Genomic DNA, 24,553 nt, shown 5'->3' with positions numbered 1-24,553 from the left:
TGGGAGGTCTAGGTGGGTGGATCATGAGGTCAGGAGTTCAAGACCAACCTGGCCAACATGGTGAAACCTCATTTCTACTAAAACTACAAAAATTAGCTGGGCGTGGTGGTCACATGCCTGTAGTCCCAGCTACTCAGGAGGCTGAGGCAGGAAAATTGCTTGAACCCAGGAGGCGGAGGTTGCAGTGAGCTGAGATTGTGCCATTGTACTCCAGCCTCTGAGCGACAGAGCAAGACTCCATCTCAAAAAAGAAAAAAGAAAACAAAAAAATTGGGGGCTGGGCTCGGTGGCTCAGGCTTGTAATCCCAGCACTTTGGGAGGCCGAGGCGAGTGGATCAGCTGAGGTCGGGAGTTTGAGACCAGCCTGACCAATATGGAGAAACCCCATCTCCACTAAAAATACAAAAATTAGCCGGGCGTGGTGGCACACACCTGTAATCCCAGCTACTTGGGAGGCTGAGGCAGGAGAATCGCTTGAACCTGGGAGACAGAGGTTGCAGTGAGCCAAGATCGTGCCATTGCACTCCAGTTTGGGCAACAAGAGTGAAACTCCGCCTCAAAAAAAAAAAAAAAAGAAAACAAATTTGGCTAAGGAACTAAAAGTTCCAACTTGCCACAGCGTAGGGCTCAGCTGGATCCAGGCCTTGTTTCCTCCACCCCTGGCTTGGTTTTCCTCTGTGGGCTCCATTCTTGGGTGTCCAGTCCAGCCTGAGGATGGCAGCATGGCAGCCCTTGGCTCAGGTTTCATTTTCTTTCTTTTCTTTTTTTTTTTTTTTTTTGAGACGGAGTCTCACTCCATTGCCGAGGCTGGAGTGCAGTGGCACAATCTCAGCTCACTGCAGCCTCCACCTCCCGGGTTCAAGCAGTTCTCTCCTGTCTCAGCCTCCCGAGTAGCTGGGATTAGAGGCATCTGCCTCTACACCTGGCTAAGTTTTGTAATTTTAGTAGAGACGGAGTTTCACCATGTTGGCCAGGCTGGTCTCTAACTCCTGACCTCAGGTGATCCACCCGCCTCGGCCTCCCAAAGTGCTGGGATTACAGGCGTGAGCCACCGCGCCCGGCCCAGGTTTCATTTTCTTCTGTCTGAAACTCCAGTGCAGATTCTCTGTTCCCAAGATTTCCATCAGTCACAGAAATGAGTCCCATTGGCTCCAGCTGGGTCACATGACTATCCCTAACCCAATCACAGGACAGCACATTGATCGTCCGGGTCTGTGACTCCTCACCCTTGACGCTCAGAGCACTGTTACCTCCATCCAGTTCAAGTGGCCTGAAAGTAGGGGAAGGGATGGGTCCCCAAGCAATATCAGAGTGCTAGATAGACAGAAATACGGGGTGCCCACGGTAGCCTCACGTTGGGAGGAGGAAGCCCTTCAGTCTTGATTCTCTGCAGTACTTAGTGCCCAGGAAAGGTTTCTCATCCAGTGCTTGGTAGGAAATGGGACTGGCTTTGCTTAAACTCCAACTCACTCGCCAGCCCCACTCCTATGTGAGGATGAGCAGAATCTATCTTGTATGCTTTGATAGCTACAGCTTTTGAGTTTCAGGCCTGGAGAAACTGCAAGAAGCTTCATGAGCCCAGATAGTCTCTGCATGGGCTGAGGGAGGGGGAGATCAAGAGACTTGTGTTCTGCATCCTTCAGCCATTTGTTCCCAGGTCGTTAAGAATTAGCCTTTCAGGCCGGGCACGGTGGCTCAACCTGTAATCCCAGCACTTTGGGAGGCTGAGGCGGGTGGATCACAAGGTCAGGAGTTCGAGACCAGTGTGGCCTACATGGTGAAACCCCATCTCTACTAAAAATACAAAAAAAATTAGCCAGGTGTGGTGGTGGGCACCTGTAATCCCAGCTACTCAGGAGACTGAGGCAGGAAAATTGCTTGAACTCCAGAGGCGGAGGTTGCAGTGAGCCGAGATCACACCACTGCATTCGAGCCTGGACATCAGAGCGATACCCCATTTAAAAAAAAAAAAAAAAAAGAATCAGCCTTTCTAGCACCTTCACTTTCACTTCCAATGTACTGCATTCAGAGCCTCCAGCACCCACGGTCATATGTAATTCTAAAAATTCCTTCCAGAGCCGAGTTTTTCTAACTGTAATTTTCTACTCTGGGCCCCTTTCTCTAAACAGACAATTAAGTTGGCTTTGCAAATTTCGTATTGGGTGAAATCCAGAGGAAAGTTATCAGAATTAGCCAACGAATCTTTCTACTAGTTCTTCTGCCTACACCTGAATAGGCTGTGGTGTCTGTCCTTCTTTTCCAGATTGTTCCAGAAAGGACCCTGGGGCCCTGTTTTCAGAGCTCTTCCCCACTTAGGTTGGCTTCTGGTTGCTCAGGAAAGTGTGGGTCTCTGAGCCTGGCAGGGACAGACTCAGAGAAAGACGAGAGAGCGAGACCAGAACCTCCCAGCCACAGGGTGCGGGTGACCAGTCCCGTGGCAGCCCCACTTGCTGGGGGATAACTGGGAGAGCAAACTGGCACAAAGGGCTTTTGACCAGTGCAGGCAGGACACTGGTCGCCTTTGTCCACCTCTACTGCTGGTTGGAAGCTGTACCAGTGCAGCCTGTGAGCCCAGAGGCTGGGAGGGGCCTGGGCAGGGACAGATCTTCCCTGGGCTGGCGCAGGGAATGACAGTTTCTGAGGCGGTTCTGAGCGTCCTTCCATCCTTCATTCCTCCTGCACCTACCTGGTCTGCTGGGTCTCTTCCGTCCTTCCTCCAGGGAGTATTAGCCATGCGGTCTGCTCAGGGCGGCTCTTCAGCTCTGCTTCACACTGTTAACTGGTTTTTCCCACCCCTCCTCCTGCAGCAATTCACAGCCGCCAAGGAGGGTTCAGGGGCTTTGGCAGCTTAGAGCACTTGAACTAAAGTATCTTCCCTCCTGTCAGGGACCCAGAGCTGGGATAATTATCCCCATTTCTCAGATGAGGGAACTGAGGCCCAGAGAAGCCCACTGACATTTAGATCAAACTGCTGGGAAGGCTGTCTTCAGATTTGAACCCATTCCTTTTCTGCTCCCACCCCCGCCACCATTTTCCCGCTCCCCTCCCCGAGTCTCTGGTGGTGGCCCCTTGTCTGTACAGTGCACCATGAGTCACAGGCGTCAGACTTCACATTTCTAGACTGAACCAGACAAGGGAACTGTTTTGCTGCCAGTCAAAACAGTGTGCCCGGAAGATGTTCCAAGAATAGTTTGTGATTGAGCAGCTGCTGTCCAGAGAGGCCAGGCTGGCACTGCCCAGGAAGGTCACGAGGGAGTGCTGGAGTGACTTCAGCCTCGTCCCCAGTGAACACCAGGCACCAGTGCCCCCTTTTGCGTGGTCCCTGTCTCTCAGTCATGGTCCCATGGACGCACACACAGTTGCCTTTTGCAGGGCGGGGGCTAGGGGCTGATCAGGAGATAAGAAGACAGGTGGGTATAGAGGGGGGACCGGGGAAGCAAGGGATGAGAACTGGCCTCGAGGACTGGAAAGGTTGGCTTTGGAGTGGGTGGCCACCCAGGTGTCCAGGGGTAGCAATGACAGTGCATTCTATCCCTGTCCTCCCACCCACCACCCCCCTCGCTCCAGCCCAGGAATAGCTTCTTCACAGCCGCCCATTACACTGCCTGAAATGCCACTGGTAGAACTTCATTTGGTTTGAGTCTTCCAGAAATATTTGGTGGGGAGCGGGGAGTTAAAACCAGCTACAGGGTATTCAAGACAAACTTCGGGCCAAAACAAGTCAATCTTTTTATGGAAATGGCTGTACCTCTAGAGGAGATGGCTTCTGCAGGGAAGCCCCTGGAATAGTAAGGGAAAGGGCCATCTGCTCAGTGAGCACAGCAAGACACAGACAGGGCCAGGCGCGGTGGTTCATGCCTGTAATCCCAACACTTTGGGAGGCCGAGGTGGGGGGATCGCTTGAGGCCAGGAGTTTGAGATGAGCCTGGGCAACATAGCAAGACCCTATCTCGAGGAAAAAAATTTTTTTTAATTGGCCGGGCATGGTGGCACACGCTTGTAGTCCCAGCTACTAGGGAAGCTGAGGCAGGAAGATCACTTGAGCCCAGGAGGTCGCGGCTGCAGTGGGCCCAGATTGCGCCACTGCACTCCAGCTGAGCAGCAAAGCGAGACCTGTCTCTGAAAAAAAAAAAAAAAAAAAAAGACATACAGATGGAGTAACTCAGTCAGAACACTCCAGGTGTCCCAGGCCCCCGAGCATCGGTCACCCCCTGAAAAGGCCCTAAATGAAGTCCAGCATTCCCGGTGGTAAACATCTCTTGAGGCAAAATGTCCCCCCTGTGTTTGAGGCCACTTCCCACACAATGACTGTATCTTTGTGGGCACCCTCTTTGGGTGTCCTGGCAAAGGTGGGTACAAAATGGTGTTGCTTGGAGCCCCTAGAAAGCTAACTGTGTCCGGTAGTCTGGCCTCTGGGGCCCATTCACTTAGCAGAAGGCATCTCATCTTCTCCATGTCATCGTGAGAAACCATCCAGGAGGTTCTGCAAAGACACCAACTCCTGGCCAGGCGTGGTGGTTCACTCCAGCACTTTGGGAGGCCAAGGCGGGTGGATCACTTGATGCCAGGAGTTCAAGACCAACCTGGCCAACACAGGGAAACCCCGTCTCTACTAAAAATACAAAAATTAGCCCAGCAGGGTGGTGCACGCCTGCAGTCCCAGCTACTGGGGAGGCTGAGGCAGGAGAATCACTTGAACCCAGGAGGTGGAGGTTGCAGTGAGCAGAGATTGTGCCACTACACTGCAGCCTGGGTGGCAAAGCGAGACTGTCTCAAAAAAAAAAAAAAAAAAGAAAGAAAGAAAGAAAGAAAAGATACCAACTCCTAACTCCTAGCTACTCTGTGAAGCACATCAAAGGTAATCCAAACACCTGGAACATCGCCAAACCTCATTTGAGACAATTATTTTATCTTTATCCAACCAACTTTTTAAAAAAATTATAGCTTTTCAAAATAAGCTGTAGTGGCATGGTTGGAGTTTCATCTTCATTTCCTCTGCCCAGCTGAGAAACAGATGAGCATTTACTTAGCGTGGGCTTAGACCAGAATATCTGATGATTCTGCAGGCTCTGCCTCAGCCCTCGTCCTGCCTGGCCCCTCTGCTTCAGTCTCTCCTGGTTCTCGCCTGGCGCTTAGGGTCATGGCGCCTGCAGCTCATCGCAGTTGGGGAGGACACTGAAAGGCCCCCTTGCCAGGGCATCACCACCACCTCCCACAGCGTATTTTGCCTTCTTCGTTCCCCACACACAGCCCTACATTTTAGCCCTGGGGAGCCACTCTGTCATCCCTCGCTGGCTGTCATATACTGCATCAGTTTCTAGAACTGCTGTAACAAAATACTGTAGACTCAGGGGCTTCAATAACAGTCAGGTATTGTCTCCCACTTCCGGAGGCCAGAAGGCCACGATAAAGGCATCAGCAGGGTCAGCTCCTTCTTCGGACTGTAAGGGAGAATCTGCCCCACACCTCTGTCCATTTCTGGTGGCTGCTGGGGGTCTTTGGCAGTCCTTGGCCTGCAGAAGCCTCACCTCAATATCCACTTCCACCTTCCTCACATGCTATCTCTGTCCAGATGTCCCCCTTTTATAAGGATAGCAGTCATATTGGATTAGAACCCACCCTACTCCAGCATAACATCATCTTAACTAGTTACATTTGTAAGGACCCTATTTCTTTTTTTCTTTTTTTTCTTGAGATGGAGTTTTGCTCTTGTTGCCCAGGCTGGAGTGCAATGGCGCGATCTCGGCTCACCGCAACCTCCACCTCCCAGGTTCAGGCGATTCTTCTGCCTCAGCCTCCCTAGTAGCAGGGATTACAGGCATGCGCCACCACGCCCGGCTAATTTTGTATTTTTAGTAGAGACAGGGTTTCTCCATGTTGATCTGGCTGGTCTTGCACTCCCGACCTCAGGTGATCTGCCCCCCTTGGCCTCCCAAAGTGCTGGGATTACTGGCATGAGCCACCGCACCTGGCCTCAAAAATTTTTTTTACAAATAGCCAGGTGCAGTGGCTCACACCTGTAATCCCAGCACTTTGGGAGGCTGAGACGGGCAGATGACCTGAGGTCAAGAGTTCAAGACCAGCCTGGCCAACATGGTGAAACCCTGTCTCTACTAAAAATACAAAAATTAGCCAGGCGTGGTGGCAAACGCCTATAATCCCTAGCCACTCAGGAGGCTAAGGCAGGAGAATCGCTTGAACCCGGGAGGAGGAGGTTGCAGTAAGCTGAGATTGCGCCACTGCACTCCAGCCTGGACGAGACAGTGAGACTCCGTCTCAAAAAAAAAAAAAAAAAAAAAAAAATTTTAAGTGAATTTAGAGGCAGGTGACACAATTCAACCGCTAACTTAGACCCTAATCAAACCCTTCCACTGGTGTCTGTGGAGTTTGTTTCTTTTTCATGCCTCCCGTTTTTATCTTCTCTGTGTCTATCTGTACTTCTCTAACCAGGATCTTTACAGCCATAATGCCCATGGTAGCAGCGGGACTGATAATAGATGACCCCACACTGCAGCCTGTCCGACGACTTGTTTCCCTTGTAGGCACTGTGTGTGTTTTGGGTTTTGTTTGAGCTGCTCCCTTGGAATGTCTGCTTCGGCTACTGCTGGGGCTGACCTGTCTCCCCCTGGCCACTTAAGCTGCATGGCCGCCACCTGTGTGCTCCATTTGACGTGGATGTTGAGTGTGATTTCAGCTGTGCCACTGGCTGCGCTCGGTCTACTCGAGCGAAGCCTCAGAATTCTCGGCTCTGTCACCGATAATTCTTTTTGTCTCTTCTGTTTCTGTTTTAAAACCACCTTGCCCATGATCCAGTAAAGAAGGTCCTTTAAGTGACGGGTCAGTAATCAACGCCCACTGCGGTCCCCGAGTGACACTAACCCTATGTTTTTGATGTTCACCCTGTAGCTTTCTAAACTGCTTTGTTTTCCAAGCCATCTTCAAGTCAGCCATTTGATCTTGTTTTAAAAAGAAAGGCAGAGGAGGGGACCAGTGTTTTGATTCTGTCTGTGTCAGAAGTGCTAAGTGGCCTTCCTGTTTACCTGAGTCAGAGAGAGGTGAAGCGTAACTGTGAGGTGTTGCTGCTGTATTTTTCGCCAGCTAATTGCCTGGATTACCCTATGGAAGGAGCTCACAAATAACCCAGTGTGAGAATTGTGCCTTCATTCACCAGCACACTTACTTGTCACAGAGAAAAGGCATCTTAGTCGCTAGGGAGAGTTTCATCAGATAAACTTGGCTTGCCGTGGCTCTGCAATGAAAGATCAGTTTATTCCTGGTAGAAAGTGATTGTAGGATCCAGTAACCACAGAAGAGTGAAATCATTTTCACCCAGATGTGATTAAAACTAAACTCTGGAGGCTGCAACACTAGCAACCAGCAAACAGAGGGAACCAAAAATAGTTTATCCAAAGCTTTGATTTCGCAGTGGCTTTGTTCCTATTCTTGCCTCCCAGGAAACATAACATGCTATTATATGATATCTCTTACCAAGTTCAGAGCCATAATTCACATAGTGGCTAACGCCTGTGATCCCAGGTGTTGGTGATGGCCGGGCTCGGCAGCTCATGCCTGTAATCCCAGCACTTTGGGAGGCCAAGGCAAGTGGATCATTTGAAGTCAGGAGGTTGACACCAGCCTGACCAACATGGTGAAGCCCTGTCTCTACTAAAAATACAAAAAAATTAGCTGGGCGCAGTGGCATGCACCGGTAATCCCAGCTGCTTGGGAGGCTGTGGCAGGAGAATCGCTTGAACCTGGGAGGCAATGGTTGCAGTGAACTGAGATCAAGCCACTGCACTGCAGCCTGGACGACAGAGTGAGACTCCGTCTCAAAAAAAAAGAGGAGAACTTGGTGACAACAGAAGGAATCTTAATAGAGCCTGGTAGTATCAAAGGACAGTTTTAGGAAGAGCTTTTGGGAATTCCTCAAGGTAGGCCAATTTCAGGTTCACTGACCAGGGTCCTAGTTTGTTTACATGACCTCAAAGCAGACCTTGTTTTAAAGGGACTACTTTGGCCAGGCACAGTGGCTCACGCCTGTAATCCCAGCACTTTGGGAGGCCAAGGCAGGTGGATCACCTGAGGTCAGGAGTTTGAGACCACCTTGGTCAGCATGGTGAAACCCCATCTCTACTAAAAATACAAAAACTTAGCTAGGTGTGGTGGCGGGTGCCTGTAATCCCAGATACTCAGGATGCTGAGGCAGAAGAATCACTTGAACCGGGGAGGCGGAGGTTGCAGTGAGCCATTGCACTCCAGCCTGGGCAACAAGAGCGAAACCCCATCTCAAAAATAAAAAATAAAAATAAAAATAAATGGACTACCTTGCAGGCTTTTTGCTTGTGACTTTTTTTTTCTTTTTTTTTTTCTTTCTTTTTTCTATGGTAACAAACTCAAGTATGCTTGTGACTTCTGCCTTTATCTTTCAGGCATCTGAAAGTTCCTGATGGCTCTCTCTGATCAATATGCAACAGTCACAGCTGTTTTAAAAAGACCTCTGTCTACCTCAGTTAAAGTCTGAGGCCAGACTCACTGTGGCTCTGTAGCTGGTTACAGTGATACGGCCTAAAGGCTTTCACCATTAGATCTATTTTTGAAAGTGCAAATGGATGTTTCCCTAATTTTATATCAGAGAACCATGCGTACCATGTTTTACTTATATATATATACTTATTTTATTTTTTTAGACAGAGTCTCGTTCTCTTGCCCAGGCTGGAGTGCAGTGGCGTGATCTCGGCTCACTGGAACCTCCGCCTCCCAGATTCAAGCGATTCTCCTGCCTCAGCCTCCCAAGTAGCTGGGATTACAGGCGTGTGCCACCACACCTGGATAATTTTCGTATTTTTAGTAGAGACGGGGTTTCACCACGTTGGCCAGGCTGGTCTCGAACTCCTGACCTCAAGTGATCTGCCTGCTTCGACCTCCCAAAGTGCTGGGGTTACAGGCGTGACCCATCGCGCTCAGCCCATAGTATATTTTTTATTGTTCATTTTTCTTAAGTACTTCCTTTAGCCTCATCTAAGCAGTAATGTCCATGAAATCTGGGCCACAGTTTCCTGACTGACATTAAACAAATACAGAACTATTTAAATTAGAAATACTCATCCGTTTACAACAGAATCCTCTTATATTCCACACGGTTTTCAAGTATTCCTTTCTCTGCGTCATTAGGGTAATTAAAGAAACCCAAGATTTGTTTCAGCAGCTTTTGATTTCCACTGGTAACGGGATAAATCCTCCATAGCGGCTAACGTGGAAGACACCTCACACATCACATCAGCATGCATGCCTTGCCCATACCGCGTGACCTCCAACGTACCGTGTCCAAATGACACGCAGAATACCCTGCTGCTTTCTTGGAATAACTTTGACCTGCACCCCCAACTTTGTCTTTCACACCTTGAATTGATTTGCTCCCTTCTAAGTTTGCTGCTATATGTCTCCGGCACTGCAAAAAACTTGACGTGCACAGCAAAGGGTCAGCTCTCATTTCTGTGTTTGCTTTCCCTTCCAAAGGTTTAGCTTCTTCTCCCGAGATAAGAAGCGCCTGGCCAACACGCAGAGAAACGTGCACATCCAGGAGTCCTTTGGACAGTGGGCAAACACCCACCGCGATGACGGTTACACAGAGCAAGGACAGGAAGCCCTGCAGCATCTGTGACCTTGGCCCATCTCCACCCTCCAACCCGGACTGCCCGCCACCAGCGCCTGCGACCGAACTGCAGCCCAGGGGTCATTGCTGCCTCAAGCCGCTCGGTGCAGACGCACCCTGAAAACTGACCCCTCAAACAGACTGTCTGATTTGAGGATGGACATTGAAAAACCGACGCCAAACTCTAAAGAAATGTTTATTTATACCCAGGGCTATCACTGTTTCTAATAGATGACTCTGATCCCATAGGATATATATTTAATAATCCCACAAACGGAGGCCAGACTTCTGCGTTAACTTCAGTAACACAAGCTTCTTTAAGCCAAATACATCACTTGCCACTATCATTGCTGTTTGACTTGCTTTGTATAAAATGCTGTGTGTAGAGGTTTTATTATCACAGGTGACATAGTTCAGCAGGAGGCATGGAAGGGCTAGATCTTCATTAGTTACATTCATGAAATTGTGATGGTAACGTATTATACAGAATGTATCCATCAGGCAGACAAGGGGTCTGAAGTCACAGGCTCAGTAGCCCAACTCAGACACAAAGCCACAGACAATATGGATGATGGTCCTCTTACCCAGAAACTGGAGACAACTTTGCAGGCGCCCTGGCTGCGTTCCTGATAATGCCTAGAGCATGTAGCAATGTTCAAGGCAGGTGCCTTGGAATCTGCTGTGAGTTATGCAGTACTAACCAAACAAAGTTGCTAAGGATGAGATGTTGCAACATTTCTTGTGTGCACTTTTTTTTCCTGACATCTTTTTTTCCTTTTAGGATTCATTAAGTCATATACTTAGTCCCCTGCAAAGAAGAAGACAGATGTCCCAGAGCAGACTGAAAGCGGGGCGTGGGATCCTAGGCAATGCAGGAGGGCAGGTGGGGGAGCTGTAGCAGAACAAGGGTGCTAGGTGGGAAGCTGGCTTGGGGACCACACGTCTGGCTGACTCACAGGGCTATAGTAGCAGACAGAGAGCCAGATGCTCTACTGCAACTGGTGAGTTGGAGGCTTGCCCACATAACACTGTCTTTCTCTCCACCCACCAAGCATCCAGGGCACAGGGCTGGTTGCTCACAGATTGAGCGAGGTAGCACCTCCTACCAGCACTCAAGTTTATCAGGGCCGCGTTCTAAACATTCTACTGAAGTTTGCTAAGAAACCATTAGGTAAGGCCGGGCACAGTGGCTCAGGCCTGCTATCCCAGCACTTTGGGAGGCCGAGGCAGGTGGGTCACTTGAGGTCCGGAGTTCAAGACCAGCTTGGCCAACATGGTGAAACCCCATCTCTACAAAAATACAAAAAAATTAGCCAGGCGAGGTGGCGCATGCCTATAATCCCAGCTGCTCAGGAGGCCGAGACAGGAGAATCCCTTGAACCTAGGAGGCAGAGGTTGCAGTGAGCCTAGATCGTGCCATTGCACTCCAGCCTGGGCGACAGAGTGAGACTTCATCTAAAAAAAAAAAAAAGAAAGAAAGAAAGAAAGAAACCATCAGGTGAATTTGCAGAATCTAGAATGGACTCTGCTTCCAGATTGCCGAAAAAAAGAAATGATCAGACAGGGTAATTATTGCTGCGTTAGAGCAGGGTTTCTCAAACCTGAGTGCCCATTAGAATTATTAGAATTTATTCTCAAAGAGTATAGAAGCAGGTATACTGATGAATTTCTCTCCCACCCCTGGCCACCTTTGTTGCCCTTCCAACAGGTAACCAAAATTGCCAGTTTCTTGGTTATCTTTCCTAAACACTAAATGTCTCTCTTTTTTTTTGAGATAGTCTTGCCCAAGCCAAAGTATAGTGGCACCATCTCTGCTCACTGCAACACTTCCGCCTCTTGAGTTCAAGCAGTTCTCATGCCTGAGCCTCCCAAGTAGCTGGGACTACATGTGTGTGCCACCATACCTGACTAATTTTTGTATTTTTAGTAAAGATGGGGTTTCACCATGTTGGCCAGGCTGGCCTCGAGGTCTCGAACTCCTGACCTCAAGTGAATCACCTGCCTTGGCCTCTCAAAGTGCTGGGATTACAGGTGTGAGCCACTGTGGCTGGCCTTTTTTTTTTTTTTTTTTGGACACAGGGTCTCACTCTGTCACCTAGGCTGGAGTACAGTGGCACTATCATAGCTCATTGCAGCTATGAACCCCTGGGCTCAAGCAATCCTCCCACCTCAGCCTCCCAAGTAGCTGGTACTACTGATGTGCACCACCATGCCCAGCTAATTATTTTTTGTAGAGACCAGGTCTTACTTTGTTGCCTAAGCTGGTCTCAAACTCCTGGGCTCAAGTGATCCTCACACCCCAGCCTCCCAAAGTGCTGGGAATTCAGGTGTGAGCCACCATGCCTGGCCAAATGTCACTTTTTTGATAAGTCAGCAGATCCAGCTCTTGAGCACATCAGAGGCTAGATAATCGGGACAGAAAGGAAAAATCAATCCATCAGAAAGTTTATACATGCAATTATGTAAAATAAAATCAAGAACAAAAAGCATATATATATGTACATGTGTGTATATATTCCTTCTTTGCTTTTTTCTTAAGGGACAAGGTCTTACTATGTCACCAAGGCTGGTCCCAAACTCCTGGCCTCAAGCAATCCTCCTGCCTCAGCCTCCCGAGTAGATGGGACTACAGACATGAACCACCATACCTGGCCCTCCTTTTTTTTTTTATTTAAATGGCAGCATAATATATTCATGCTGTTCTGTGCTTTTCTTTTTTCCCCTTGAAATATCCTACAGAGGGCCAGGTGCAGTGGGTCACACCTATAATCCCCATATTTTGGGAGGTCAAGTAGGGAGGATCACTTGAGCCCAGGAGTTTAAGACAAACCTAGGCGACATAGCAATAACCCACCTCTACAAAAAATTAATTAAAATAAAAAAATAGGTGGGTGTGGTGGTGTACACCTATGATCTCAGCTACTTGGGAGGCTAAGGCAGGAGGATCCCTTGAGCCCAGTTTAAGGCTGCAGTGAGCTGTGATCACACCACTGCACTCCAGCCTGGGGGACAGAGTGAGACCCTGCCTCAAAAAAGAAAAAAAAATGTATAGCAATAACTCCATATGAGTACATAAGACAGTGGCTCTCATGGCCAGGAGCAGTGGTTCATACCTGTAATCCCAGCACTTTGGGAGGCTGAGGCAGGCGGATCATGAGGTCAGGAGTTTGAGACCAGCCTGGCCAACATAGAGAAATCCCATCTCTACTAAAAATACAAAAATTAGCTGGGCATGGGGGCACGCGCCTGTTGTCCCAGCTACTCAGGAGGCTGAGGCAGGAGAATCGCTTGAACCCGGGAGGCAGAGTTTGCAGTGAGCAGAGATCGCACCACTGCACTCCAGCCTGGGCGACAGAGCGAGACTCTGTCTCAAAAAAAAAAAAAAAAGACAGTGGCTCTCAACCACGGATGACTGAGCCCCCCAGGGGACATTTGGCAGTCTGGAGACATTTTTGGTTGTCACAACTGGAGGGGGAGAGAGGATACTGTCATCTATGGGTAGACACCAAGGAAGGTGCTCATGAACATCCTACAGTGCCCTGGTCTACCATATGGAGGTGATATTTATTAATGTTTATCTAGGCCCCACTGATGGACAGGTAGCTTCCTTCCAATCCTTTACTCTCAAAAAGTGTTGCACACTGTCACACACACAAAGGTCTACAGAATAAACTAGAAGCAGAATTGCTAGATCAAAGAGTATTTGCTTCTGTCATGTTCATGGAGACTGCCAAAGTCCCTACCATGGAGGCTGTACCATTGTTTTTCTTTCAAAGTCACCACAGCCCATAGAACACTAAGCCCAAATGTACAGGGTTGGAGTCTGAGTGTGCAAGTTTTTTGTTTTTTGTTTTGAGACAGGGTCTTACTCTGTCACCCAGGTTGGAGTGCAGTGGCACAATCTCAGCTCACTGCAACCTCTGCTTCCCGGGCTCGAGCAATTCTCCAGCCTCAGCCTCCCAAGTAGGTGGGACTACAGGCAAGCAAAACCAACACCCGGCTAATTTTTGTGTTTTTCGTAAAGACAAGTTTTCACCACGTTGCCCAGACTGGTCTCGAACTGCTGAGCTCCAAGCCATCCACCTGTCATGGCCTCCCAAAGTGCTGAGATTACAGCCGTGAGCCATCACGCCCAGCCTCAGTGTGCATGTTTTCTTTTTTTCTTTTCTTTTTTTTTTTTTTTTTGAGACGGAGTCTCGCTCTGTCACCCAGGCTGGAGTGCAGTGGTCCGGTCTTGGCTCACTGCAACCTCCACCTCCTGGGTTCAAGCCATTCTCCTGCCTCAACCTCCTGAGTAGCTGGGATTACAGGCACCTGCCACCACGCCCAGTTAATTTTTGTATTTTTAGTAGGGACGGGGCTTTACCATGTTGGCCAGGATGGTCTCGAACTCCTGTCCTCAGGTGATCCGCCCGCCTCGGCCTCCCAAAGTGCTGGGATCACAGCTGTGAGCACCGTGCCCAGCCAAGCGTGCATGTTTTCAATCTCTCCCTGTTCTGATGCTCAGAGTTGACAACTACACAAACACTGCAACGGGCTTTGCTTTTTGTCCTGATGGTATCTCACAAGGCTTCCCTAATGCAGGCAGTCTTGTTTTCTAGACAATCTACCAACCCTACCCCACAACACCCTTCTGGTGCCATAATAAGGGAACACTTTGTAAATTAAATGTGAGTGAAATCAAAAAGGTTTCCTGCAAGGTTGTTTTCTGAGACTTGGGAAATAATAAAATTCTGTACTGGAAATTCACAAAGGAAAGGGCCTATTTTTCTAAAACTGTTCTAACAGCTGACGGCAATTTTAAGCCACAGCAGGTTGGTCCAGTTCCCTGTATAATATCATGAGATTCATACTCCTATGCGAAAACCTAGCAATGGTACTAAATCATTTATTTTGCATGAAACATCTTGAATTTTCAGAACATGAACTTTCAAAGACAGCCGTTTATCAAAATGCTAAATGTCACTTTTTTGAAAATCATCCGAACAGTATGGTACTTGCTCAAAGTCCTCAGAAGTTAAGGTCAGCAGATCTAGCTCTCGAGCACCCCAGAGACTGGATAAGAGAGAAAGGAAAAATCAATCCATCAGAACTAGCTGTAATTCTTTCATAGATCCTGACCACTCCTTATTCTTCATTTTCATTTCACCACCACTTCTGTCAAACTTTATCTTTTCAAAGGGCTGGAAGGCTGCCATAGATCACAGCCCAGCAACTTTGGTTTTTAATTTTAAATGTCAGTCAGAAAAAGAAGAAAGGCAGTCGGCATTTTGAGTGAGAATGGAAGTGCATTTGTTCAAGAATGCTGACCTGGCTGTGCAGACTGCCTTCTGGTATTAGGGCTCTGGACATTCTCCTTGAATTCACTTTTCTATCCCATTTTTATTTCAATTCAGCAAACTCTTGGGCTATGGATATAAAGATAGAAAAGATACAATTTATTCTGACCAGATTAGTGTTCTTCCTCTAAGGACTCAGAGGAGTGTGATTAGGTCATAACCTCTTTTTGCCACATACTCAAGATGATCATTTAAAATAGATGGAAGAAAATCAAATTCCTACTGCCAAATTAAATCTGAATACTAGCTCCTTACAAATGCCCTTCTGGCTGGGCGCAGTGGCTTATGCCTGTAATCCTAGCACTTTGGGAGGCTAAGGCAGGTGGATCATTTGAGGTCAAGAGTTGGAGACCAGGCCAGGAGTAGTGGCTCACACCTGTAATCCCAGCACTTTGGGAGGCCAAGGCAGGTGGATCATCTGAGGTCAGGAGTTCGAGAACAGCCTGACCAACATGGTGAAACCCCATCTCCACTAAAAATACAAAAATTAGTCGGGCATGGTGGCACATGCCTGTAATCCCAACTACTGGGGAGGCTGAGGCAGGAGAATCACTTGAACCCAGGAGGCAGAGGTTACAGTGAGCCAAGATCGTACCACTGCACTCCAGCCCTGGCAACAGAGTGAGACTCTGTCTCAAAAAAAAGAAAAGAAAAGAAAAGAAAATGCCCTTCTGTACAGATGCCAGTAACTACAAAATTGCTTCTTGATCCTGTTAAATAACATGTCCTTAGAACTATGTGAGGAAGATGATAAATTCCTATCTGCTTGAACCGAAGTTCCAGATTGGAAAGAAAACTATTCCAAACCCCATGATCATCAGTAAGTTTTATTCAACCATTAGACTCACGCTGCGTTGAAAGACAATCCCCCTCCACTCATTTCCACTGTAACTTCACTTTGGGGTTCTGCTGTTGGGCCTCTACTTGCCTCTTTCCTTCTTCTCCCTCCCCTTGATCCTGTCATCTCTGAAGTCCCTCTCTCTCTCCCACTCATTGTCGGGCCACACCCTGGTCGGCTCTCTTTCTTGCCATCTCTTCTCCCGGCCCCTGTCATGGTCTCGATCCCTTGTCCTCGAGTCCCAGTGTCTTTCTCGGGATCGAGATCGCTCCCGCCTTTCCCGTTTTCCCTCTCTATAGAGGTCGTTTTTAACGACTGGCAAGTTAATAGGTTTTCGAAAAGGCCGGTCCCGTCCCCCAAATCTCAGTTGCCCAGACTCCTTTTTTCCCCCAAGACCGCCTCCAAGTCGCCGAGGGATCCACCCTTTGAGAGTCCTTTCCAGCTCGTAGTCCACAAATATCTCATGCTGGTCAATAACCAGGCCATCAGCATCTCGGTAAGCTTTGATCACGGCACGCTCCTCCTTGTATTCGATGAAGGCGTAGCCCTTTGAAAAGCCTGTGACCAAGTCCCTGACCAGCCGAAGCCGCCGAATGTCACCATAGCGGGAAAAGACTTCCTTTAATTTGTCCTCCTTGGTCTGCAAGTTTAGTCTGGCCACAAACAGGGTGAGGAGGGGATCTCCTATGACACCTTTGTTGGGGACATATCGTGCCAGCATTGCCCTCCAGACCGCGCGGTCGTGTGGGTCTTCATCGGTGCCATCAATGCTGCCCGCTTTGAGTGGATCATACTCCTTGGCGATGGGCATCCAATCGTTCATGTTCTATGAATGATAAGAGCAAGCATGGATGGAGCCTCTACTCTGAGCCACTCATTCAACCCTTACAACAATGCCATGAAAAGGATGCTATCATTCACCCCTTCTTAAAAACAGGAAAGGAAGGGAACACCCACAGAGGCTAAGTCCTCCCTGCTAGTAAGTGGGGGAGACAGCACCAAAGCCAGGCAGTTGTGCTCCAGAGAAGCCCTTACCCACTCCTACAAATGCCCTCTCAGGAAGCAGAGGGCAGCGTGCTCAGGTTTCACCCATATATGCAGCATCTGGCTCAGCCACGGAAGGGCACTTACCAACTATGAACACATTACAATGTGGCAACGTGGATCAAAACCAGACTTCCCTTTCAGAACCTTTAAAATGATCATAGGAAAACTAGCCCAGGAACTGCTGGTGGAAAATGGCAATTTAAAAACTCTACTACCAAGAATATCAAATACCAACATAGAGAATCATATAATAACCCTCCACAAACTTCTCACCCGGCTCAACTAGAACCACCATGCACATGTGGCCAGAATAATCTGCCCCCAGATAATTCTGAAACAAATTCTAGATATCACATCATTCGTGTGGAAATTTTTTTACTATGCATCATTAAAAGATATAGACTTTTTTAAAACTACAAGAGAAAACAGGGATTTGGATGCACCATTCTGCAGTAAACAGACAACAAAGCTAAGGCTACAGTGACCCAGCAGCGGGAGCGGGTTATTTGTCTCAAAAGGAACATGGGATTTCTTCTCAGATCCCTAGCTGATAATCCGTTTAGACTGGGAGCATGAGAATTTACTGCAATGGTAATTTTTTGCCCAGCAAGCACACTGCAGTTGTCATGCCTTCTGATACATAGTTAATTCATGTGAATCTTTGCTGGAATAATAAAATGCTTACTAATATTTCAGACCCAGCTAATGCTTATGTGACCAACCTGCAACGCTGTAGAGCCAATGCTGAAATATGTTACTTAAAAACCTTGGCTGAGGCCAGACGCGGTGGCTCACGCCTGTAATCCCAGCACTTTGGGAGGCCGAGGCGGGCGGATCATGAGGTCAGGAGATCGAGACCATCCTGGCTAACACGGTGAAACTCTGTCTCTACTAAAAAATACAAAAAAAATTAGCCGGGCATGATGGCGGGCGCCTGTAGTCCCAGCTACTCGGGAGGCTGAGGCAGGAGAATGGCGTGAACCCGGGAGGCGGAGCTTGCAGTGAGCAGAGTTCGCGCCACTGCACTCCAGCCTGGGCGACAGAGCAAGACTCCATCTCAAAAAAAAAAAAAAAAAACCTTGGCTGGCTGGGTGCAGTGGCTAACGCCTATAATCCCAGCACTTTAGGAGGCTGAGGCAGGTGGATCACCTGAGGTCAGGAGTTCGAGACCAGCCTGACCAACATAGAGAAACCCCATCTCAACTAAAAATACAAAATTAGCGGGGCGTGGTTGTAGGCGCCTGTAATCCCAGGTACTCGAGAGGCTGAGGCAGGAGAATCACTTGAACTAGGTTGGTGGAGGTTGCGGTGAGCCGAGATCACGCCATTGCACTCCAGCCTGAGCAATAAGAGCAAAATTCCGTCTCCAAAAAAAAAAAAAAATTAGCCAGGCGAGGTAGGTGGGCGCCTTAATCCCAGCTACTCAGGAGGTTGAGGCAGGAGAGTGGCTTGAACCCAGGAGGCGGAGGTTGCAGTGAGCCGAGATTACACCACTGCACTCCAGCCTGGGCAACAAAGCGAGGCTCTGTCTCAAAAAAATAAATAAAAAATAAAAACCAAACCAGGTCTTTCCTGGAAGAAGTCCCAAAAGTTAAGAAAAAAAAAAAACAAAATTGGCGAGCGCGGTAGCTCACGCCTGTAATCTCAGCACTTTGGGAGGCCAAGGTGGGCAGATCACGAGGTCAGGAGTTCAAGACCAGTCTGGCCAAGGAGTTTGAGACCAGTCTGGCCAACATGGTGAAACCCCGTCTCTACTAAAAATACAAAAATCAGCTGGGCACAGTTGCACACGCCTGTAGTCGCAGCTACTCGGGAGGTTGAGGCAGGAGAATTGCTTGAACCCAGGAGGTGGAGGTTGCAGTGAGCCGAGGTCGCATCACCGCACTCCAGCCTGGGTGACAGAGCGAGAGTCTGTCTCAAAAAAAGAAAGAAGAAAGAAAAAAAAAAAACTTGACCTGTTGCAGTGGCTCACACCTGTAATCCCAGTACTTTAGAAGGCCAAGGTGGGACGATCGCTTGAGCTCAGGAGTTGGAGACCAGCCTGGGCAACATATCAAGACCTCATCTCTACTAAAATTCAAAAATATTAGCCAGGCATGGTGGTGCACGCCTGTAGTCCCAGCTACTAGGGGGGCTGAGACAGGAGGATGGCTTGAGCCTTGGAACTTGAGACTGCAGTGAGCCTTGATCATGCCACTGTACTTCAGTGTGGGTAACAGAGTGAGACCCTGTCTCAAAACAAAAACAAAAACAAAAAACCAGGTTTCTGTGAAATATATACAGTAGTTCTCATTCCTAACAGCATTTTTCCATAATATTTCTTAAAATATCTATAACTTTTTTCCTCTTACTCAAATTTTCCTCAAGGATCTTTCTGCTTTATTTCTCCCTCAGTTGATGGGTTATATAGGGGGAGTGATTACTTAGAGGTGCACTGTGAATTTTTCTTTCCTCAGTAAAAAAGCCAAACACCTACAGAATAAAATCCAAAATCAATGACACTGCACTCAAGACCTCTGACACTAGGCCGGGCACGATCTCACACCTGTAATCCCAGCACTTTAGGAGGCCAAGACGGGAGGATCACTTGAGGTCAGGAGTTCAAGACCAGCCTGGCCAACATGGTGAAACCCCATATCTACTAAAAATACAAAAAATTAGCTGGGCAAGGTGGTGCACACCCTGTAGTCTCAGCTACTTGGGAGACTGAACCCAGGAGGCGAAGGTTGCAGTGAGCCGAGATCATGCCACTGCCCTCCAGCCTGGGCAACAGAGCGAGACTCCATCTCAGAAGAAAAAAAAAAAAAAAGACCTCTGACCCTCACTTAGCCTCTCACCATGTCCCATCATAAAACCTATTCTATTTTTCTCCTGATCCTTTCAACAGGAACAAAGCCTGTTTGTAAACTACCCAGGCTTGCTCCTCCTTCCTTGAATGTGCCCTAATTCCCCAGCCCCATGTCTTTCCCAGTACAATTTTTCTTTCTTTTTGGCCTAAACCATTTGTGCAAACATCTCAGGATGATTTCTTCTCTTGGGAATATCCTCTCCCTGCCTATCTCCCTCATATCCACTTGCGGAAATTCTACTGGGCCTGTCAAGTCCAGATTTAGCTCCCTCCACCATGAAGCAACTGTGTCTTTCTCACAGCTCACTGAAACTTCTAAAGTCCTGATCATGTTTTGCCCAACACACAGTAAACACTCTTCAGTCTGGTGGCTCCAGATCCTAGGATGCTTTCTGATAAATACTGAGGAACTGAACCAACTCTGATCAAAAATCACAGAACTGGCCCGGCGCAGTGGCTCACGCCAGTAATCCCAGCATCTTGGGAGGCCGAGGCAGGCGGATCACGAGGTCAGCAGCTCAAGACCAGCCTCAGCAACATAGCGAAACCCCATCTCTACTAAACATACAAAAATTAGCTGGGTGTGGTGGCGGGCGCCTGCAATCCCAGCTACTTGGGAGGCTGCAGCAGGAGAATCGCTTGAAACCAGGAGTCGGAGGTTGCAGTGAGCTGAAATTGCGCCACTGCACTCCAGCCTCATCAACACAGCAATACTCTGTCTCAAAAAAAAAAAAAAAAAAAAAAATCATAGAACTTTTTTTAGTCCAAATCAGGCAAACCTGATCATTGAGAAACAAGAACAGGACATGACACTGTTTACCACCCACCACATGGTAAAAGGAGGGCAATATGTCTGTCATCATCAACAAGCAACTTTGCAGAGGCTGCCTCTCTGCTGTCAGTAAAAGAATGAAAAACAGATGGAGTGACAGAAGGAGCACAGGATGAGAGGGAGACAATTTCAGTCCTGGTCTGGGCTCTGGCTCTAACTCAATTTGTGTCTTCTCTCGTGGCTGGAATTTCTCCACGTGAAAAAAAGAAGAGGCAGCCGGGCGCGGTGGCTCATGCCTGTAATCCCAGCACTTTGGGAGGCCGAGGCGGGCAGATCACGAGGTCAGGAGATTGAGACCATCCTGGCTAACACAGTGAAACCCCGTCTCTACTAAAAATACAAAAAAAAAAAAAAAAAAAAAAATTAGCCAGGCGTAGTGGCGGGCGTCTGTAGTCCCAGCTACTCGGGAGGCTGAGGCAGGAGAATGGCGTGAACCCGGGAGGCGGAGCTTGCAGTGAGCCGAGATCCCGCCATTGCACTCCAGCCTGGGCGACAGAGCGAGACTCCGTCTCAAAAAAAAAAAGAAAGAAAGAAGAGGCTGGGCGTGGTGGCTCACGCCTGTAATCCCAGCACTTTGGGAGGCCAAAATGGGAGGATCCCTTGAGCCCAGGAGTTCGAGACTAGCCTGGGCAACATGGGAAACATGGTGAGCCCCTGTCTCTGTTTAAAAAAAAAAAAAAAAAAAAAAAAAAAAAAAAAGCCAGGCGCAGTGGCTCACGCCTGAATCCCAGAACTTTGGGAGGCAAAAGTGGGCAGATTGTCTGAAGTCGGGAGTTCGAGACTAGCCTGACCAACATGGAGTAACCCCGTCTCTATTGAAAATACAAAATTACCCAGGCATGGTGGTGCATGCCTGTAATCCCAGCTATGGAAGGCTGAGGCAGGAGAATCGCTTGAATTTTTTTTGAGACAGGGTCTTGCTCTGTTGCCCAGACTGGAGTACAGTGGCACAGTCATGGCTCACTGCAGCCTCTCCCACCCTAGCCTCGTGAGTACCTGGAATTACTCACTATGTGCCACCATACCCAGCATTTTTTTTTTTTTTTTTTTTTTTTTTTGTAGAGATGGGGTCTCACTATATTGCATAGGCTGATCTTGAACTCCTGGGCATGAGCTATCCTTCTGCCTCAGCCTCCCAAAGTGCTGGGATTACACATGTGAGCCACCGAACCCAGCCTGTACTAACTTCTTAACTCCTCTCACTTCTCAACAATACCAGGACTTAGGTACTATATTATTATTGCCTTTTCAGATGAAAAAGGTCAGACACAAAAAGGCAGCCTGTGCCCCAAATCCTAAAGCTAAGAAGTAGCCCAGTGGAGGAGTTAGAACCAGGGGCAGTGTGGACTCCAGAGCTAAAGCTCTTAATCATTTCCTCTGATGCTTTTCATAAAATATAAGGTTTTGGAGATAAAGATAGGAAAAAGAAAACACACAAACCAGTATTCTGGGTGTCTGAGGCTGAGACCCATCCCTCCTCTCCTGAAGGAAAAGAACCCCTCCCCATTCAACATTAAAAAGTCACAAGGGGCCCGGTGCAGTGGCTCACGCCAGCAATCCTAGCACTTGAGGAGGCCAAGACGAGCGGATCATTTGAAGTCAGGAGTCACAAGGATCTACCAAATAAAACTGATATTATTGTACACAGAGCTCCTGTTCAAAACTTTAAGACTTCTTCAAATTAAAACGGAAGAGAATTACAAACGGATAAGCATGGATTTTGTTCTCTCTCTCATCTGCATGCTTCTATAGATACTAACAGCTGGTTTCATTGTTTCTCATTAATCTTTCTAGGTGCACTTCCTCCCCGGCAGCATTGAGATTTCCTACAACAATCTCTTTCGATTTTTTCGATTTTTACATTCTCTTTTTTTACTTGAGACAAAGTCTCACTCTGTCACCCAGGCTGGAGTGCAATGGCCAATCTCGGCTCACTGCAACCTCTGCCTCCCAGGTTTAAGTGATTCTCCTGCCTCAGCCTCCCGAGTAGCTGGGATTACAGACACACACCACCACGCCCAGCTAATTTTTGCATTTTTAGTACAGACAGGATTTCACCATGTTGGCCAAGCTGGTCTCAAACTCCTGATGTCAGATGACCCGCCTGCCTCAGTCTCCCAAAGTGCTGGGATTACAGGCGTGAACCACCGCGCCTGGCCTCATTCTCATTTTATTCATCAACAGGGGATGAGAGCCGAAATGAATGGTGGGGGCCAGGGCGCGGTGGCTCATGCCTGTAATCCCAGCACTTTGGGAGGCCAAGGCGGGTGGATTATTTGAGGTCAGTAAATTTTGAGCTTCAGGATTCTTATTGTGAAATGTAGCTAAATGTCACTTCACTAGGTTTTTGTGAAGATTAGATCATATGGTGTCTATAAAAATGCATTACAATTATAAATTATTATACAAATTTAGAAAATTTTTGGCCAGGCACGCGGTGGCTCACGCCTGTAATACCAGCACTTTGAGAGGCCGAGGCTGGAGGATCGCTTGAGCCCAGAAATTCGAGACCAGCCTGGGCAACAAAGTGAGACCCCGTTTCAATCAATCAATCAATAATCAATTCTCCGGGCGTGGGGTCGCGCCTGTGGTCCCAGATACTTGAGAGGCTGAGGCGGGAGGACCGCTTGACCGAAATGTCGACGCTGCAGTGAGCCGAGATCGCGCCACCGCTCTCCAGCCTGGGCGACTCCCTGTCTCTGGGGAAAAACAAAAAAATAAATGAAGCCTCTCTCCTTCCTGGGTCTTCGGGGTAAGACTCTGCCCCTCCTGACCGGGCACGGTGGCTGACGCCTGTAATCCCAGCACTTTGGGAGGCCGAGGCGGGTGGATCACGAGGACAGGAGATCGAGACCATCCTGGCTAACATGGTGAAACCCCGTCTCCAGTAAAATACAAAAAATTAGCAGGGCGTGGTGGCGGGCGCCTGTAGTCTCAGCTACTCGGGAAGCTGAGGCAGTGGAATCGCTTGAACCCAGGAGGCGGAGGTTGCAGTGAGCCGAGATCGCACCACTGCACTCCAGCCCGGGCGACAGAGCAAGACTGTCTCAAAAAGGAAAAAAAAAAAAAAAAAAAAAGACTTTGCCCCTCCTGTGAAAAGCAAAACTGAAGGCGGGACCCACAGAGCCCTCCAGGGCATGCGCAGTGGGCCTCGGAGGCAAACACGTAAGTTTCTGTGGAAAAGCCTATCCTTCCCATCCAGCCTGCAGCCTGGCCGCCAACCCTCGAGGCCGCTCCCCCGCCCCTCTCCTTCTCTGGGGGCCGCAGGGAGTAAGGGGCCATCCTTCCAATCCAGCTCTCGTCCCCACTCCCCGCAACGCAACCCAGAATGTCGTCCCCTTTGCCAGGTTTCAACATGGCGCCCCACACAAGCGCGGGCACAGCGTCTGGGCCGCACTCCCTCTTCCTTCTCTCCGGCGTGGGGCCCGCTCCTTCCAAGCCGCTTCCACTCACCTCAGCAAAGCTTGGGCTCCCTTCCGACGGAGACAGGCGAGCAGCTGCAGGCGACGGCAGATTCTCCGCGCCGGCCTCGGCCTGACCTTTACATTGGTAGCAGCAGATTCGCCGCCGACGCTCGTTTCCTGTTTGTTTTACCTTTAAAATTTTACTCCCGCGCAACGAGGGTGTTATCATCTCCGAAGACAATAAGCTAAAAAAAATTTTTTTTAAGAGAAAAATTGCTAATTCAACAACTAAGTTGAAAGAAAGACTATCGAATATGCAGTTACCTGGGACATTTTACTTTATTATTTATTTATTTATTCTTATTTATTATTTTTTCTTGAGACGGAGACTCCCTCTGTCGCCCAGGCTGGAGTGCAGTGGTGCGAACTCGGCTCACTGCAACCTCCGCCTCCCGGGTTCAAGTGATTTTCCTGCCTCAGCCTCCCGCGTAGCTGGGATTACTGGCGCCCGCCACCACGCCCGGCTATTTTTTGTATTTTTAGTAGAGACAGGGTTTTGCCATGTTGGCCAGGCTGGTCTCGAACTTCTGACC

General features: G+C 48.5%; 2 protein-coding genes across 9 annotated transcripts in view; one reads left to right on the top strand and one right to left on the bottom strand.

Annotated features, from left to right (window-relative positions):
- The window catches only part of RILPL1 (Rab interacting lysosomal protein like 1), a 63,041-nt gene extending 50,900 nt beyond the window's left edge, over positions 1-12,141 (top strand). The window contains exon 7 of one of the 3 annotated variants that reach the window (XM_003812100.5): positions 9,517-12,141. In XM_003812100.5, coding sequence (XP_003812148.1) covers positions 9,517-9,661 — 145 coding nt within the window. In that variant the 3' untranslated portion in view covers positions 9,662-12,141. Of the gene's footprint in view, positions 1-6,450; positions 7,141-9,516 lie in introns of those variants that run through there. The other 2 variants (XM_014347360.5, XM_055096324.3) reach the window with 2 other exon arrangements.
- A 3,659-nt stretch (positions 12,142-15,800) lies between these two features.
- Positions 15,801-24,553, bottom strand: part of SNRNP35 (small nuclear ribonucleoprotein U11/U12 subunit 35) — a 53,614-nt gene continuing 44,861 nt past the window's right edge. For 3 of the 6 annotated variants that reach the window (XM_055096326.2, XM_055096327.2, XM_055096325.2), the window contains 2 exons: positions 24,010-24,205; positions 15,801-16,655 (listed from right to left, as the gene is read on the bottom strand). In XM_055096326.2, coding sequence (XP_054952301.1) covers positions 15,912-16,655; positions 24,010-24,205 — 940 coding nt within the window. In that variant the 3' untranslated portion in view covers positions 15,801-15,911. Of the gene's footprint in view, positions 16,656-17,598; positions 22,261-22,316; positions 22,992-24,009; positions 24,292-24,553 lie in introns of those variants that run through there. The other 3 variants (XM_008964488.5, XM_008964489.5, XM_034934763.4) reach the window with 3 other exon arrangements.

Source organism: Pan paniscus, chromosome 10 (genome assembly GCF_029289425.2).
Source record: "Pan paniscus chromosome 10, NHGRI_mPanPan1-v2.0_pri, whole genome shotgun sequence".
NCBI lineage: Eukaryota > Metazoa > Chordata > Mammalia > Primates > Hominidae > Pan > Pan paniscus.
This window is presented reverse-complemented; position numbering and strand designations above follow the sequence as displayed.